Here is a 17,583-nt window from a genome sequence, read left to right as displayed (position 1 = left end):
TGCTCGTATAAATTGCAGTAGTATCAGTCATCAGTCTCTTGTCTATGTTATCGATAGGTAACTATATATAGGTATAATAAAGGTATGGTTGTATGTTAAAGGATTAAAAAATAAAAACGTGCGAGCAGGACTTCATCCCTAAAGTTCTGAATAAATAAGTATAAAGATATTATATAAGTATAAAGGTACTAGTAATTTACCTCAGTATGAGGTAATTTTTACCATAATGCTGTATTGTTACCATATAATAAACATGTTTCCACGATTCGGTTTCGCCTAGTGGGAGGCCCAGCGTAGGTATAACTGTTATATATTGTACAACTATGTAATATATTAAATAAATAATTTCGTTATTTGATTACTTTTATTTTTCATGTTATTTCGAGTATTTTGTAATTTTGAGCCTCTTTCGGTGAAGGTAATAAAAATATGTTTTATTGTTTACCCGAGTTTTTTACATTTTACACAAGTACCTTTTTCCATTATAGTTGAAATATTGGGTTCTATTTAAGGTTATTCGAACCTGATGGCATTAACAATTTCTGTATATGTAATAACGCATGGGTTGATGACGATGGGAGGGATAAAAGGAAAAATATTATAAAACCTCGCCTAGACCTTGATGATTAAACGGTTTAGCATATAGAATTTTTCATGAATAGGTCTTGTATTGGCTCGGTTGCGTTTTATATAGGCAGAAATTAGCTATATCCCACGGCGTTGCTATTTGCTGACAATGATTTTCTATTCTAATCTCCGAAAGTTCTTTCAGTCATAATAATCTTTTTTTTTAAATACAACAAAAAAGTTCTCTCTTTATATTATTAAGGTAGTACAAGTCCAATACTGGCGTTAAGGTTCTGTGAGGAATTTATATTCCGAAATAAAACGGGAGTACGATTGTTCCGCTCCTCAAATTCGCTACTGAGGAGTCCGACCTACAGGTAGAGGCGTGTCTAACTTCGCCTCCTTTATATCCATCACTAGGGCCGGGGTACTAGACTTGAGGGAGGCAGCATCCTAGAAGGAACCAGGTAGTATGTGTGTGCACCCTCTCGCATCCTAGAATGAGTAGGGCGAAGAAGTGATCTTAACAGAGATTAAGTCTACATTACAACACATACAGGGCGGACGAATGCCGCTGGAGGCGCGGTAAAATAATAATGCAACCTCTCAGATAGTTTTAAAAACTGTATTTACGAAACAGTGTTGGTAGAGTGTCTCCCTTCAGCCGCTTCATAATTATTCCTTCCGCGGGTTTGAAGTGCCATCTGCACTCGCTCTATTGTTCCATGAATCTATAAAAAAGGCTAGCTGCGGCCAACTGTGTTTGAATAGTTCAAAAACGTAACAGAAAAGAAGTAGTCCGACCTTGACCAAAATAGAAAGTTCAACTTTATACTTGCGAAAATGGGAGCCGATAGGTGATACAAAACAAACTGATGTTATTTGTATTGTATGGTGTTATGTATAGGTAGGTAAAAATTTACTTTTCCACTTTTAGTCAACTCTGCCAATTCAACATAATCAGTTCAGTAACTTTTTGGAAATATTCTATATTACTAAAAAAACAAATAGATGTTATACCTGGACTATAAATTTAAGAAGTTTCACGAACCTTTGGATAAAATAACATGTGCCAAAAGCTTGGCAATGCCGTTCAAAGCATTCGTAATATCCAGAACGTCTATTTAAATATTTTGAAAGGGACAATAATTGCTTACTTATTAATAGAACCCACATTAAAATAAAACACGTTATTGCACCGTAATTATTTATTATATTTATATCACCTCATTTACATTAATCATGTAGTTTATTAATAATTTAATAATCTGTTGCAAATTAACTAAACATAATTATAATAGTATGCATATTTTTTACTTAGTCATTTAAACGGCTACCTATTATTTACTTAAAGTACGTAATATAAATCTTGCGACATCTTTAATACACCAATCAGTTTTATACTTGTCTTGGACAAAATGCTATAGTTCACAGAGAAACGATTATACTAGAATCCCTAATATTTTCATTGTGAAATGTACGACATAATTATTTTATATAAGCCAAAAGGATATGATTTATTTTCTTAATTACTCTATGATTATAATAAACCTTGTAGCTGAAAAGAAATGTATACTGCCGAAGTTGTTCTAGTTGCCCTATTAATTAATTTATGCGCTCAGTTTCACAATCGAAAATAGTGAATTAATTATGGATTATGGTACAAGTGCTGTTTTGACTTGTCACTTTCACTGGTAGGTATACAGTATAGAACCAGATAACATTAAAATTGTATATGGGATTGATATTATTCAAGGAACCAAAGTCGCTATCTAGATACTGATATAATTTCCGTTGATATAAATCAATTGAAATGAGTAACAAAATATATTTTCTTGATAATATATACTACGCTATTCACTATATACATTTATTAAAAAATACAGTAATAGGTCATATTATTTTTTTGCAGTTATACTGTTAAATGTTGAATCACTACACTTATAGGATGTAATCCTAAATAAGACCCTCACAGCATTTTCTACTATAAATTTGTTTTCTACATATTGTTCTATTCGTGTATCTATCAGTACAACAATTACAACAAATCTACCATATTCCCAAACAGCTACATTAAATAAAATATTAAAATCTTAATTAATTAACTTTTTAAAAGAACTATATTAAAAATCCTGGTACATAAAAGTGCAGCTTTAAAACTATAGTGTTAACTAGACAGACGTGTGCATAAAATTTATACAAATGGAAAAAATATTCTTATAACAAATAATAATACAAGACCTACAGATATCGGCACATAATTTGAATTTTGTAACCAAGTGACTTGTGCAGTTACCATTTCATGTACAAAATCATCTGCCGAGTTTTCAACAAAATTTTGTTGAAAACTACCTATTAATTACTATTAAAATACATTTGTATTTCTCATTAACATTTTTATATTAAAATTTATGATTACAGAATATAAATTCAATATATAACAGAAATGCTCTAACAGTGTAACATAATTATGTCAACATGGATCACAGTCGATGATTTGTATTTGACAATACGCAATACTTACGGCTTATACTTTATTTCCCTCCTGGCCATGGGAGGTAGCTTCCCCAACCTTTTGAATTTGGATCTTGACCTGAAAAAAAAAGTTGTTACAGCAGTCCTGAGATTTTATATTAATTACACGTTTTCCTTTTCTAATTCGCTTCATGACATGATTTCATTTCATTTGGCACATTTGATTTCATTTTGGTATTCTCATTTATTTTATTTTTAAATAACTGGATAGACAACCAAGCAATTAAGAACACCACAGACTTCAAAATTCAAAACACTACAAGCGATACATTGAAATAAATAATTTCATTCAAACACGACTATAACAAAGCTAAAATGGTGACTTTAACGGATTCTTATAATAAAAAAAATATTTTCCTTTATGTTTTGATCTCTTGAAAACTTGAAGAAACTATAAACGAACAAACTGAATTATATAATAGACACTGAACAGGTATTAGAAACACACAAGGCAAGTATTTCAGTTGAAGTAATACTGTTATATCAGCAAATTCTAGAACTAACATAGCGACATCTATACAATATGCATATTCAATAATAGAAATTATTAATAAATTAATAAATAATAAATATAAATTAAAACGCATATTAATATAAAAAAATGTGCAAACTTTTTTATCTAATTGGAATGGCAGACTAGCTGAAGGCCCATCTGTTGGTAAGGGTTAGTTAGATGTCACTTATTAGGATACCCTTACCATACATAATCCGAGAGTTTAAAAATGTATAAACAATACAATTCCCGAGTCTCAATTTACCTTTAGCAATAGATTGTATCTTCTGAGTCTCATCAGGTGTGAGCGTTAGAATTTTCTGCAGAACGGGCACTAGGCGGCTGCGTTCGTCACCAGGCGCCAACGTCAGGAACTATATATAAACAAAATATAATTTCGTAACTTATCAATAGTCACCTCACAGAAGTACAGATCGGAGTATGACAATAATTATCTTTTACAAAATACGTTTTGGCTTAAACAGGTAATAAAACACTTTCTAACATCAGGCGACAGTAAAATAATTTTTAAAGTGTATGGAATAGGACATTTGTGGTCATCGCGGCGGGTACGTTAACGCGCCTGATGGTCTCACGGGGAGACCAGTTCCACGAGGGTTGTTAATGGGACGTGCCCTAATGGGACATTACAAACAACACTCCCTGCGTCTTTTAATAGGTACATGTTAAAAATATTGCTTATTATTTATTGACGAATCTAATACTTATTATCAACAATTGAGACTATAACGTTAGTCAGTCCTTCATTAAAAGTCAATGATCTAAGTTCGATCGAAGGTCAAATTACCGACATATCGTATTTGCAACGATAACATGGATCGGACGTTAAATTACATATTTTATACATAAAAAAAATATAAATTCTATTATGATTAAACTATAAGATATTAACTGATATACAATTTTTATTTTGTATACATATACATTAAAAAAAAAGTACCTATACAATGTTCCAATAATAATCACTACCAATATTGACCAACTATCGTCTTAATGCAATGGTATTAAATACAAAAATCATTCAATTTCATTGAAAGTATAACGTAATATACGACACAAAAGAATCCTTCGAATTGATAATTGTATACTCAAAACAGTTGTTTGAAATATACATTTAAGTATACATACCAATCGTTAGTTTAGAGTCAAACATGTGGTTTTACTTACACCTAAACTCAAAACATTACAGTTTTTTATTTATGTAATATATTTTTACATAATTATCTTGTGCCGTCGACTAACACCTTTGTTTTTGTTTCTTTTAAACTTGTTTCCTTATTGTTTACTACCGAGTATAATGCAAATTCTTATGATAAAAGTAATAATCACAATATTAGCAGTTCGTGGTATCGATAACTCATTTGATAAAAAAAATTGATATAATAAAACACACAAATTATACATTAATAATATGTGACCTTAACATAGTTTACATTACTATTGCAGGACTCACTTCTATTATTCCATTTTTGGTTATCTAGAACTAGAGTAGCATATTTTATGTGACGAATAGATACTTATGAATGTTCTTACAAACGTTAACAACATTAACAAAACTTACTATGTCAACGATGATAACCAAGCAGATGCAGCCATACCTAATTTATTATCCATTAATGTGAACTAATGGTTCATATCTCATTGTATATAGATCATTGTGCTATGAAAATTCGTTTATTTATTTATTCAGTAATAATTTACATTGTGTTTGTAATTATACATTTTTTGCTGCTAATAAATTCATCTACACTATCAAAAGACTATTCTAACAGAAAACAATGTCTTTTAAAAGTTTCCAATTATGTATTATCTTCAAAGAGTTAAAACTGACTGCTTGGACACTGTCACTGTGCTTCACAATAAATTCTTTAATTTCTGTTTAATGCGGCACTATGTAAACTGATGAACTCACATTATGGACTATGTAAACTGATTTCATCCTTATACCTTCGGTCATATTACATATTTATTTTTGAAAATTTAAGTCACGGTTTAAAATTACGAAATTTGTTAGTTTTCCGACCCTTGTTATACAATATCGACACACTTTGTCGACGCCTTCACTTATACCCTTCGATTAATCCCCTATCCAATACAAACAGGGATTGAAATTACGACGGCCAGAGTCGAGGTACGAACACCTACCGGTGCCCTCAGATTTAAGTCGTATCCGTCAAGCGGGAGTTAGCCTTCAACCGCTCCATAAGTCCTTCCGCGGGTTTGTAGTGTCATCTGCACTCCCTCCCTATCCGGTGAAGCTGTAAAGGCCAGCTTTAGAGTACAGGCGACAGCATTAGAGTAGTCCTAAAAAAGCTTATGTCTATGTAATGTCCTTTCACTTACCTTGAGGGTGACGTTCTTCATATATTCAGTGTTGTGTTGGTGCGGTGACGAACGCACGCGCCGCAGTTCGCTCTTAAGCAGATCACTCAGCTGCGACAGCCGGGCGCATTCACGCTCCGATTCCGACAGCAACATGGTCACGTGCTTTACCCTGCCAAATAACAAACAGGCCTAATTAAAAACTTAAGACTTTTAAAGGTTTCACACTTATGTATATAGCCATGTAATACCCATCCGTTGGGTGAAAAGGGGGTTTATAGTAATGCGGTCAGATGATCTTATTGCAAGCAATGTACCATATGCGGACAGATGATCTTATTGCAAGCAATGTACCATGTCAAGTTGACCTCCACGCGGGCCCTCCTGGAAATAATCGTGAGAAATTCTTGGTGAATTTGTATTCATCGTTTCAGCCCCTACTGGTGCCCCGCCAGCGTAAACAGTTAGCGCAGGCGGGTGTACCATTCCATTATCATCAATAAAAAAATACCCATCGTTTTTTTCTGCTTGCGTTCTCGTGATAATGGTATCATGCTATCGTGATACCATCTACTCCCACATCAAATTTCATTAGCATTCCGTTCGTAAGAACTGAATAGGTAACAAACAGACAGATGCACTTTCCCATTACATTTATTAGTATAAATTAATTTCTGGTAAATTCACCACAAACTTTACTTTGTAATAAAACGATATACTAATGTTAAAATAATATCTACACAAAGTTCTATTGATTCCTCTAGTGCTTATTTTTGTCAATAAATAGCTTGTTTATAAAATGAAATATATATATACATATGAATTTTTCATCATTATCAAACTACTACGTTATTACGTATTATTTCTACCTTTATAAAAGTACATCGAACTTTAGTTGAATTTAAACCTTTGCTGTTGAGCTTGGAGCCGACGTCTCAAGTCGACAATTTCTTGATCAGACGTGAGTGCCAGCGAGGCAGAGTCGAGGGCTTCATCGTCTGGTACGCCTTCCTCTAACAACCTCTCCAGCGGCACCGGTGACCGTCCACTGCCGGCGCCAAGGTACGCCTTCGACGGCGGAGGGGACGGCGCTGACTCTGAACCCTAAGGGGATAACCAACAATTGAAATTGTGGCATGTAACAAATTTATTTTTATGGGTGATATTCTGTTACATAGTTGGGAGACAGCTAGGGAGATAGACACACTTGTTATTTTAGTTTAAGATAAATTGTTTTGATTTTTTTTAAGACATGTGAGGGGCATGTATAGTGATATTATGGACGAAAGACTTTGGTCATAATAATACGAGTATATTCCTGGATATTATATCGTAATGCGTTGTAACATTCAGGGGTATAATTGCTATTTTTATATTACATCTTCGAATTGCAATCATTATACCATCTGTAGAGGGTTTGTAACAGTGCTATTTATATAAATCAGGGGCTTTTTAAACAAGTTTCCTAAAAATTCTTTAATTACGAAAATATTTTCATGTATTAAAATAGAATATTGATTATAATTACGGTTTGAAATCCTAACTCAAATGTTTTAATTTGAAACTACGTTATACATTATAAAGAAACTATTGTTTTTCATTTCAATTTTCTTTAAAAAAAATATACAAGCAGTACATACATCAATGAATATTACCTTGGTATATACATTAATTACCGTGTACAACAATTTCCGTTATAAAAACAAAAGTTATTTTTAAGTTATACAAAACGAAAACTGTATATGTTATATTTACTTATACCTCTAACTTTAATATACTAATCTGAGTCTCTATAAATATGTTATAATATTACTTAAGTTTAAGTCAAGCAAAAATATCTGAATAGTAATGAAAGAAATTTGGTAGATATATAGTGCAATAAGCCTAAATTGAAACTACTGCATGTATGTTTGTTATATTACTATATATGTTTTCTTTATAGTGTTGCATATATATAGTATATTGCACGCAATAGGTCCACACGTTATAGGTTACTTTAAAATTTAGAATTTTAAAAAGTACAAATACAAACCTCGCCTTCTTCCCTTGGTATCATGGAGACATTAATATCCATTTCCCCGTCACTGGTCTCTTCTTTTGGTATAACTGGCAGTAAGTATTGATCTTGATTCTCTTTAGATGTACCCACTTGGCTAGTCTTAGTGCTCTCTTCGGCGATGAGCAATTGTTTTCTCAGCGCTTCCGTATCTCTTTCAAATTTAGCTTCCAGTTCGTTAATTTGAGTTTTGTAGCATTGGGTGAGTGTAGACGTCTGAAAAACAACTTCATTATATGTCACAACTAAGTTGAAGGATGAATGTTGACCCCAAATAAACGGGATAAGAAAGAATCAGATAATGATGAAGTTACAGCTGATTTGTCGCATTACTTAAAGGCGAGCAATAAAACAAGTTTAGTTTAGTATAATAATAACATACCGATCTTTGTATGTATATCGATATATATCAATTTATTTATGTAATTATGAAGTAATCATTTATATACAAAAATTGAGTATTTATTTAATAAAAAATATGCTAGACATAAATACGATTACAATAATAATACAATTTTAATAAAATTTTAAAAGGAACTGAAATGACGTGTGAATGAAATGAATGAAATACGCACGTATTTTATTATTTTTTAAATAGCATTTTACTTTTTTTATTTTTTTGTAACCAATCTTTTGGCACAAAAAATAGTAAAATGCATTCACAGATGATTTCGCGCGCGCTCCTGACTTCGCGTAAAGGCAAATTATGTACGAGGCCCGAGTACCAACCCTCCTTATTATATTCAATTGTTCCTCGAAAAATGTCCTATCTATATTACATTTGTCGATGAAAATATTTCAAGGTTGGCAACTATGGCCGTGTAAAGTAACGGCTAGTGCTAGAGTACCTGCAGCTTGTGGTGGTCGCGTTCGGCGTCGAGCTGGTGTCCGAGACGCGTAAGGTCCGCGTGCAGGCGCGCGGAACGCTGATTCGTACGCGCGGCCTCCGCCGCCGCCTCCGACGCGCGCCGAGAAGACGCTTCTGCCGCCGCGCGCTCCGTCGCGCATTGCTCTCTGCCGACAACGTACCCACGTGTTACACTTCCTACCGTCGTCAAAGTGTATCTTGCCAAAGTTATATTATAATACGTTACGACAGCCTCAGTGGTCTAGCGGTTTAGCACACCGCCTAGCATCCGATGGTCGATTCGATTTCTCGCACGATACAAACATTTTTATTCATATATGTTTGTATCGGTCTGGATATTTTCTGAATAAAACAAACTGTATCTATGTACTCATATTAGTTGTCCAATAGCTTGTATTATGACACAAACTCTGCTAAACTTGACGCTGTGTGAATTGTCCTGAGATATTACATATTATATTAATAGTCGTATTTTTAATTAGACGAAGTCAACTGACGTTTACTGTGTTGTCAGTATTTGATGAAATAAAAATAGTGTTGTGACAAAGTGAATAATTGAAAAAACTCCTGAATTCATGGAATTGCCTCGATTGTTTAGTCTAGTGAATAGTTAGTGTTACGAACTGCCGATATCGGGTACGGGGTTCGAATTTTAGCCGTGCTTTATACATACCTATACTGAATACAGAGTATTTGAAACATGAAGAAAAAAATTGCGAGGAAACTTTTAAGACTGCCCAATTTACAATACATCACGTAGTTAAAACTACAGATGTATAAAATATAACAATATATAACATAATATAGTTAGGTAATAAAAATAGAAAACTTGGCTTATTACAAAATTTGTTTTTATTCATCGTCAGATAAAAAAATCATTGTTGCTTTCAGTGACATTAATTATAAATCTGTCGGAAAAATTGATAATAATTTATCTTTGAAACAGTGTTTCGGTCCACGTTTCTCCAGAGACTTAAATTGTTCATTTTCTTTGTATTCTTTTAATACATTGTAGACAGGTCACACCAATTCCCAAAATGTCAGCTGTTTTCGAAATGCATTCTTTTATTTCGGGAGCTTCAGCAGCAGCTTTCTCCTCAAATACGTGTTTGTATCATAAGTTTTTCGGTAACGCTTAAGCGTTACCACTACGGATTGCTTTAAAGCAATCCGTAAAAATCTTCTTTCTTGGAGACAAGCTTTGGCTTGACATGCTTGGTTGAGGATCAGGACATTTCCATCCATCCATGAGGAGGATACATTGGTACGAAACAATATAGCAAATATACAATATACCCAACTATTACCACAAACACAACAGAAGGAAAAACTTATCAAAAACAATAACAAAACAGTGTGAGCGTAAAAAAAAAACATTCGTGCTCTCAGACCAGAGGTTAGAAACCGAATTACGAACAAAATGGCGACCGAAGCTCGCGACGTTGATCGGTGTTGGCACTAGTGGCTACTAGTGCCAACAGCGCGCTTTGTAATAAGCCGTCAAATAACTGATTGTAGTTACATAACACTAGTAACTTACATCAGAGCACTTTCATACAATTTTATTGTAAAATAGAAATAATATTATTTTGTAGTTTGAAATGATTAACTATTCACACTCATTGTTCATTCATCTGAACGAGAACTGAACGCATCACTATTACTTTAAATATGGCAACATTATTTTACAACGTGACATTAGCTAGTGTCAGTTAGCTTCGTCTAATTAAAAATACGACTATAGTGTACCTATGATATATTATTAGTATGTATATGTATATATTTAAGTATTTTTATAACAATATACCGTACCGGTTATCAATTTTAAACGTTATGGTGAACTCAACAGTTGATGTGCCCATATTTCGATGGGTAGGTATATTATATTTTAATGAGACGTGGCAGAGGGTACGTGGCAACGCGACGTTCAAGTCTATAGTCATATTTATGTACAAAATAGACTATTCGTTGAAAAACTAAATCAGCCTAAGTCACATTATTAGGTTTCGACGAACCATTGGATTGGCATTTCCATTAAGCGCGGACAACACAGTGTCGCGAGTTTTATAAAATAAGGATATGATAATTAATTGCTTACAAGGCAGTTGTCAATTTGGCAGTTACGGTTTCTAGCTGAGTCTTTAGAGCTGCAGTCTCCTCTTTTAACTGTTCCTCTTGACTGTGGTCTACAGTTTGATTTTGGCGCAGCACAGACTTGGCTCTCACCTATACAACATCAAAGTAATATATTAATAATGACAATAGTAGTTTGCTACCTGTTGCTCTATTTGGATATTTATCACCTAACAAGAACTATCAGGGAAAATGTACTAATAAGTTATTTTTTGTGTTTACCCCTATGTAAATATAAAAAAAAATTCAGTTACCATATCATCTTAGATCTTTCTATAAGTACTACAGTATTATAACGGTTAGTTGGGTTATTTTGGTACAATTCGATAATAAAATTTTCTATTACTATACAGTTAGTGGCGTAACAATAGAAACAAACTGGGCAAAATACCGGCTTCAGGTCGAAGGATCTCCTCCTTGAAGAACATAACAAGGAAAAAATATTAAATTTATTTAAAAACAATAATGTACAAATATAAAATAAAATATATAGATATTGATAATTTCGAAAAAATTTAATGGAAATGTCAGTATGTGAAAAATACACATACTATAATATATATACATAATTACCTTGTAACTAGTGTACTCTGTTTTCAAATCTGCCAATTCAATATTTGTAATTTTATATTTTTCCTGTATTTCTCCACACTTGAACTCTAGCATCTTGACTTTGTTATTCAAGTCCGCTTTATCTTCACTCAAATTCATAATAATCTTTTCCTTTTCACTGATCAATGATGTCATTTCTAAATCGGATTCTTCATTCTTTCTTTTTTCATCTTCAAGATCTAGTTCTAGTTTTGAAATTATGCCATTTTTCACTTGAATTATATTATCTTTTTCTCTCCCTTCATCAATCGCATGTTGTAGCTCCTCTCTTATAAGTCTATTTTGTGTTTCTTCTGTTTTTATCTGTTCTTCCAATAACTTTATTTGAGTCTTCATTGAGGTGATAGTTCCTTCCTGTGTGTCTATTGTGGACTCCATCTAAAATTGTAATATTTATCACTTTGTGATTTATGTATACTAATTGTATAATGTTGTGGTTTTTAGTAGGTAGTTGTGGATTAATTCCCTAACTTAAAGACATTAAAGGATTACGATACAATTTCACCACAACATCAATTTGTCATTATCCTAATTATTTGCTTTCAAATAAGAATTGTCATAAATAATACCCTGTTTTATTAATCATCTGTAATTTCAATTGTATTGTATGTTGGGTTATATTTTACGCATTTAACTCAGTATACCTAGATTTATATTCATAGTTAAAATTATCATTCAAAGTACATAGTAGTTTACTATGACGAGGACTAACCTGAACCATTTTTTTTTTCTTTTCATCCATTTTAGCTGTAAGTTCTTTCATAGATCTCTCATAGTCCTCCATCTCAAGACTTAATACATTCTTCTTTTTTGCATCGCGTCGAGCCTTCTCCAAGTTATCCTTAGTGACTTTATGAGACTCAATCTCAACTAACAATAGCTTACACTTATTATCTAATTCAACTGGAAAACAAAAGCTAGGCTTACAATTCTAGATTTAAATGTATCATCATAATATATAGTTTCGTGAGTAATAACTGACTAATTCAATTAAAACATTCAGACCAGGAATATACATGTCACCCTAACCTTATTTTAAAAAATACCTTTCAATTTCTCCAATTCAGCATTCGTTTCTTGTGATTCAACTGTTAAAGTCTTCACTTTACATTGAAGGTTTAATATGTCATCTTCTACTTTTTTACAGCTATTGTCAACTACATCAATGCCCATTGCAGATATAGATTTAGTATCTTTGGAATTAGTCTCATGAAGCAATTTTTCTATTCTTACTTTATCCTGTTCAGTCTGTTGTAACTGTGCTGTTGTTTCATTCAATTTCTTTTTAAGTTTTAATGCAAATATCCTTAATTTTGTGTATCTGTAAATATTACAAACAGTAAAAATAACAAACAGTTTGTTATTGTTAACCTAATGTATATGTTAACCATAAGTAATATTTTATACTTGTCTTCAAATGTTTCATCTAAATCTTTCATTCGTGAATGGTCCTCAGCTCTCGATATTGTGGATGTAGACATATCATCGTGGGGCAAATCTGCTACAAATAAAAAAAATATACATGTTAATATTTTTTAAATAAATCATGCAAGTAAAAAATGGAACAAATCTAATACTCAAAAATAATATATTTCACGGGTTCGGTGGTCTAGCAGTTTAACATATTACTTTACTTCTGATAGTCGCGGATTTGATTTCTTGCATAGTACAAACAGCAGCCTTCATTAGTATGATCGTTTGAATTGATCTATGTGTTTTCTATTTGTTTCATGTATGTATTTAAAAAAAAGTATCTAAGGAATTCTACTGGTTGTCTCATACCCATAACACAAGCTCTGTTTAGCTTAAGACTAGATGACACTGTGACCAGGGATATTACTATTATATACCATATACATCCTTAACATACCAGAAGATGACTGCTGTTGTTTAAATTTATCTATATCTTCTTTTAATGACGTTATAAGTGCTTCTTTTTCCAATAATAACTTCTTAGCATTATCTCTCTCATTACAGACTTGCTCTATCATTGCTATATTTGTGTCAGTATTTAACTCAGCATTCTTTAAGGCTTCCTGCAGATTTCCAATACTTGTGCTCAAATCATCCTTTTCTTGTTTCACATTATCTCTATCTTTTTCTAATGTTTCTATTAGTCTTTCCATCTCAGCAATAGCTTTTTGAAGTTTTGATATAGTCTCTCCACGTTCTTTCAGCACTTGATTAATTTCTTTCATTTCATTTAATAATTCTGTATTTTCAGTTTTATAACCTGACAATTTAGATTTAGCATCAACATATTCAGTAAGTAAATTATCAAAGTCTTTGACTTTTACTCTTGATTCCTTAAGTTCTGATAAAAGTGACGTATTTTCCTGTTTATAAGCAGCTAACTTTGTTTCTAATTTTACAATATCCGCTTGTAAAGAAACATTCAAATCTGTTAAGTTATCACCATCTTCTTTAGGTTGTTCTAAGGACAGCTTCAGAGTTTCCACTTCTTCTTTTAAAAGCCCATTCAAATCTTGTAACTCTTCATGTTCTTTTTTAAGTATATCATATTGCTCTTGCAATAAATTCATTTTACATTTTAAGTTATTAACTTCACTCTCTTTTTCAATTTTACTGTTATTTGCAATCATAAGTTTCTCCTGTGACAATGTCTCAACTTCAGATTTCATTTTCAAAATATCTGAATTCATTGAATCTAACTGACTAGTCAGGGCTTTATTTTTATTTTCTAATTCTAAGACATTGTCCCTAGCACAAAGTTTTTCTTTAACTAATATTGCCTTTTCACTTTCTAAAGCTTTTAGCTGTAAAATCATGCTTTCTACTGTACTATCATCTTTAATTTGAATTTGTTTTGAGGAAATTAAGTTTTGATTTTCAGATTTTAGATTATCCACTAAAATATGAAGTTCAACATTTTCTTTAGAAGTATCTTCAAAGCGTTTTCTCACATCACGTAAAAGATGTTTTAAACTTTCAATTTCATTTACATGAGTTGGTAATTGAGTGTCATGTAAATCCCGATACTTTGACTTAATTTTTACTAAATCCTCATTTAATATTAATTTACTTTTCGAGCACTCATCAAGATTTTCTTTTGTAGCAGATAATTCAGATTTGAGGTTTTCAACTAAGAGTTGAAGTTCACTATTTGTTTGTATCATACATTGAACTTTTTGAGTACTTTCATTCAACTGATCTTTCAAGTCTTTCTTATCATTTGAATATTGTGTTATTTCAAATTCATTCAATTTCTTATAATCAAGTTTCAATTTCTCTAATTCTTCTTCTAGACTATTTTTAATCTTTAAAGTATCATTTAAATGTTGCTGTAATTCAGTTATTTTATTTTGTAGTTCAGTATTATCTGGTTTTTTAGACATTAGCTCTTCTGAGAGTCTTTTTTCCACCAACTGGAGTTTCTCTTTCAGTGACGCATTTTCATTATTTAATTCATTTATTTGCTCATCTAAAATTTTTGATGCCTTCATTATATCATTTTGCCATTTCGGAATACTCTCTGAATATTCTTTTACTGTTTTTGATAAAATAAATCGGGAATTTTTGAGTTGACTAATACATGCTGCACATTTTAGTATTTTATCCTTATAACTTCTCAGTTTAATATTTGCTTTCTCTTTTTTATTTCTTTCAGACTCATATAACTGTGTAAGTTCTTTAAATTTATTTTCATAGTCCATTTTTTTATTTTCTGAGCCATCATTCTTTAATTCAAGTTTATTCTTCAATTCCAAGATTTCATTATTTAGTACTTGTATTTCTTTTTTATAGGAATCATCTGAAATAAATGAAACATGAATTTTTGTATTATATTGAAATTTATATAAATAAAAGAAATTTGTGGCCTTATGTTCATATTCATAATTAATAATATAATATAATATAATAGATATAATAACAGAAACTACATAGATCATAACTGAAATAATTAAATGGGTACTATAAAATTTTATTTATAAAAGATGATATACCTGTTTGGACTTTTCCTTCTAATATTTTCAGTTGTTCTCTTTGCTGTAAACCAATATGATTAAACTCAGTAGCCTGTGATTCTAAATCAGTAAGCTGGTTAATAAATTGCTCATTTTCATCCAACAGTCGTTTATTTTGCCTTTTAAGAGAAACAATTTCATTATCTAGATCAGACAATTTTTGTGTGGTATCTGCTACATGCTTGTTCCTTACAATCAGATCTGCTTTATACTGATTTATTTCTTCTTCAAATTTCGAACATTTTTCGTTGAGTGATTTTATTTGACAATGAGCTGAATCTACTTCAGTTATATAATTAAGCTTCTGTTCAGTGAGAGAATCTACAAGTTCTTGTAATGTTTGTAAATTTTCCAAATTAGATTTTTTCTCTGACTGACACTTATTAAGCTCTGTTTTATAATTTTCTATTTCTTCTTGTAAATCTGTAATTATAAATATAATTATTTGTTTTTTTTAATGTAAATATTATAAAGAATAGACATTTTTTGAAAAATACAATGTTTCCATTTAATATTAAAATATATAGACTAAATAAAGGGAAAAAGAATCCATAACAAAAATCTAATATCTTACAGGTAACATTCCCAATGTTTGATGACACATTACATATCTGTAGTCATGCTCAGTTAGTGATGAGCCAAGCACACTAAACAACCAGTTTATAATATTAATGCAAATGTTAAAAACAAGTTTGTTTCTATTGGCAAATTATATTTTATTAACTGCTAGCTGACCCGTGCAAGTTCGTCTGCATCACATTTATTTGACATTTATCATATTTCATATAATGTACATAATATCTTTTTAAATTATAACCTGTTATTCTTATTTATATACTATATTACTGTAAAGTTTCAAAATCAATTCAGCACTTTTTGCGTGAAAGAGTCCATACTCACAAGATTTTACATTTATAATATTACTAAGATACTGATGGCATTGAAAAAGACACCAAATACTTTCAGCTGTTATTCTGAAAATATAATTATATACTGATGTTTAATACTAATAAATGTTGCTTTCCCTAAAACTGATTGGTGCATAGTAATTAAATGCAGAGTAGAAATAGTTTTTAGACAAGACAACTGCGACTTAATAAAATATGCATTTTATTATCATTTAAATTTTAATGTTTAATTTATAGAATAACATTTTGTAAATTAACCTTGTTTTTGCTTTAATAACTCATAAGAAATACATACCTGTTTCCATACACATAAATTTTATAATTGAATAACATAGTCTATTCTTTGTAAATATTAATAGATAAATTAAATGAATAATAATTAATATATTTTACCAGATTTTGCCTGCTTGGCTTTTTGAGCTATTGCAAGGAATCCTTTACATTTTTGAATTAGCTCATCTTTATTTAAATCTTCAAAAGGACTCTTCTTCGACATAGTAACTTTGTTCTAAAATGTAGATTAGTATATAAATAAAACATTACGGTAGTAAAACAATATAAGTAGTATACAAAGAATATTGATTAATGATAGGATATTGTACCGTAGTTTCCGAATGTTTATCCATTACAACAAGACATTAGAATTGAGGAATGACTTCATTTTATAACACTATATATATATATATTTATAGCGCCGTATCACGTATGATACCATAGAATACAAACATTAATCATATAAAAACTGACAGAAACAATAATTATAATGAATTAACTTCATAAAAAAATGTGTTCTAAAAGTAAGAAATGAATAGTTCTGAAAGTTAATATTATAAAATATATACGACGATGACACAATTGACACAGGCCAAAATTATTGTCTACGATGTGACAGTTTTGACAACTAATCAAACCACAGAATACAAAACATCACAAAAATTCAGAAAGATGAATAAGTAAAAGAAATTATTATAAAACATATTTTAAACAAAATATCAAATTTCCATCAACAAACAATAACAAATAACCGAAATAGCTAGATTGAATATACATAACTTGATTTTATAATCTTACCCTATTTGAGC

General features: G+C 31.1%; 1 protein-coding gene across 2 annotated transcripts; it reads right to left on the bottom strand.

The window, feature by feature from the left end:
- Positions 1-1,769: 1,769 nt before the first annotated feature.
- On the bottom strand, positions 1,770-17,307 carry LOC131844238 (GRIP and coiled-coil domain-containing protein 2-like). 2 transcript variants are annotated; one of them, XM_059193065.1, is made up of 15 exons: positions 17,104-17,307; positions 16,895-17,009; positions 15,573-16,016; positions 13,478-15,379; positions 13,015-13,105; positions 12,654-12,928; positions 12,320-12,510; positions 11,569-11,985; positions 10,961-11,088; positions 8,843-9,008; positions 7,971-8,210; positions 6,846-7,042; positions 5,960-6,110; positions 3,861-3,969; positions 1,770-3,160 (listed from the first exon to the last, which is right to left on the bottom strand). In XM_059193065.1, exons 1-15 carry the CDS (start codon positions 17,125-17,127, stop codon positions 3,102-3,104), a joined length of 4,509 nt encoding a protein of 1,502 aa, XP_059049048.1. In that variant the 5' UTR covers positions 17,128-17,307; the 3' UTR covers positions 1,770-3,101. The 2 variants fall into 2 exon arrangements, with proteins under 2 accessions (XP_059049048.1, XP_059049047.1); XM_059193064.1 differs by having other exon boundaries at positions 13,015-13,108; positions 17,104-17,306.
- Between the last annotated feature and the right edge of the window lie 276 nt (positions 17,308-17,583).

Source organism: Achroia grisella, unplaced genomic scaffold (genome assembly GCF_030625045.1).
Source record: "Achroia grisella isolate CSIRO2021 unplaced genomic scaffold, CSIRO_AGI_Agris_v1 utg402, whole genome shotgun sequence".
Taxonomy (NCBI): domain Eukaryota; kingdom Metazoa; phylum Arthropoda; class Insecta; order Lepidoptera; family Pyralidae; genus Achroia; species Achroia grisella.
Note: the sequence above shows the minus strand (reverse complement) of the source record. Positions and strands in the feature narration are given on the sequence as shown.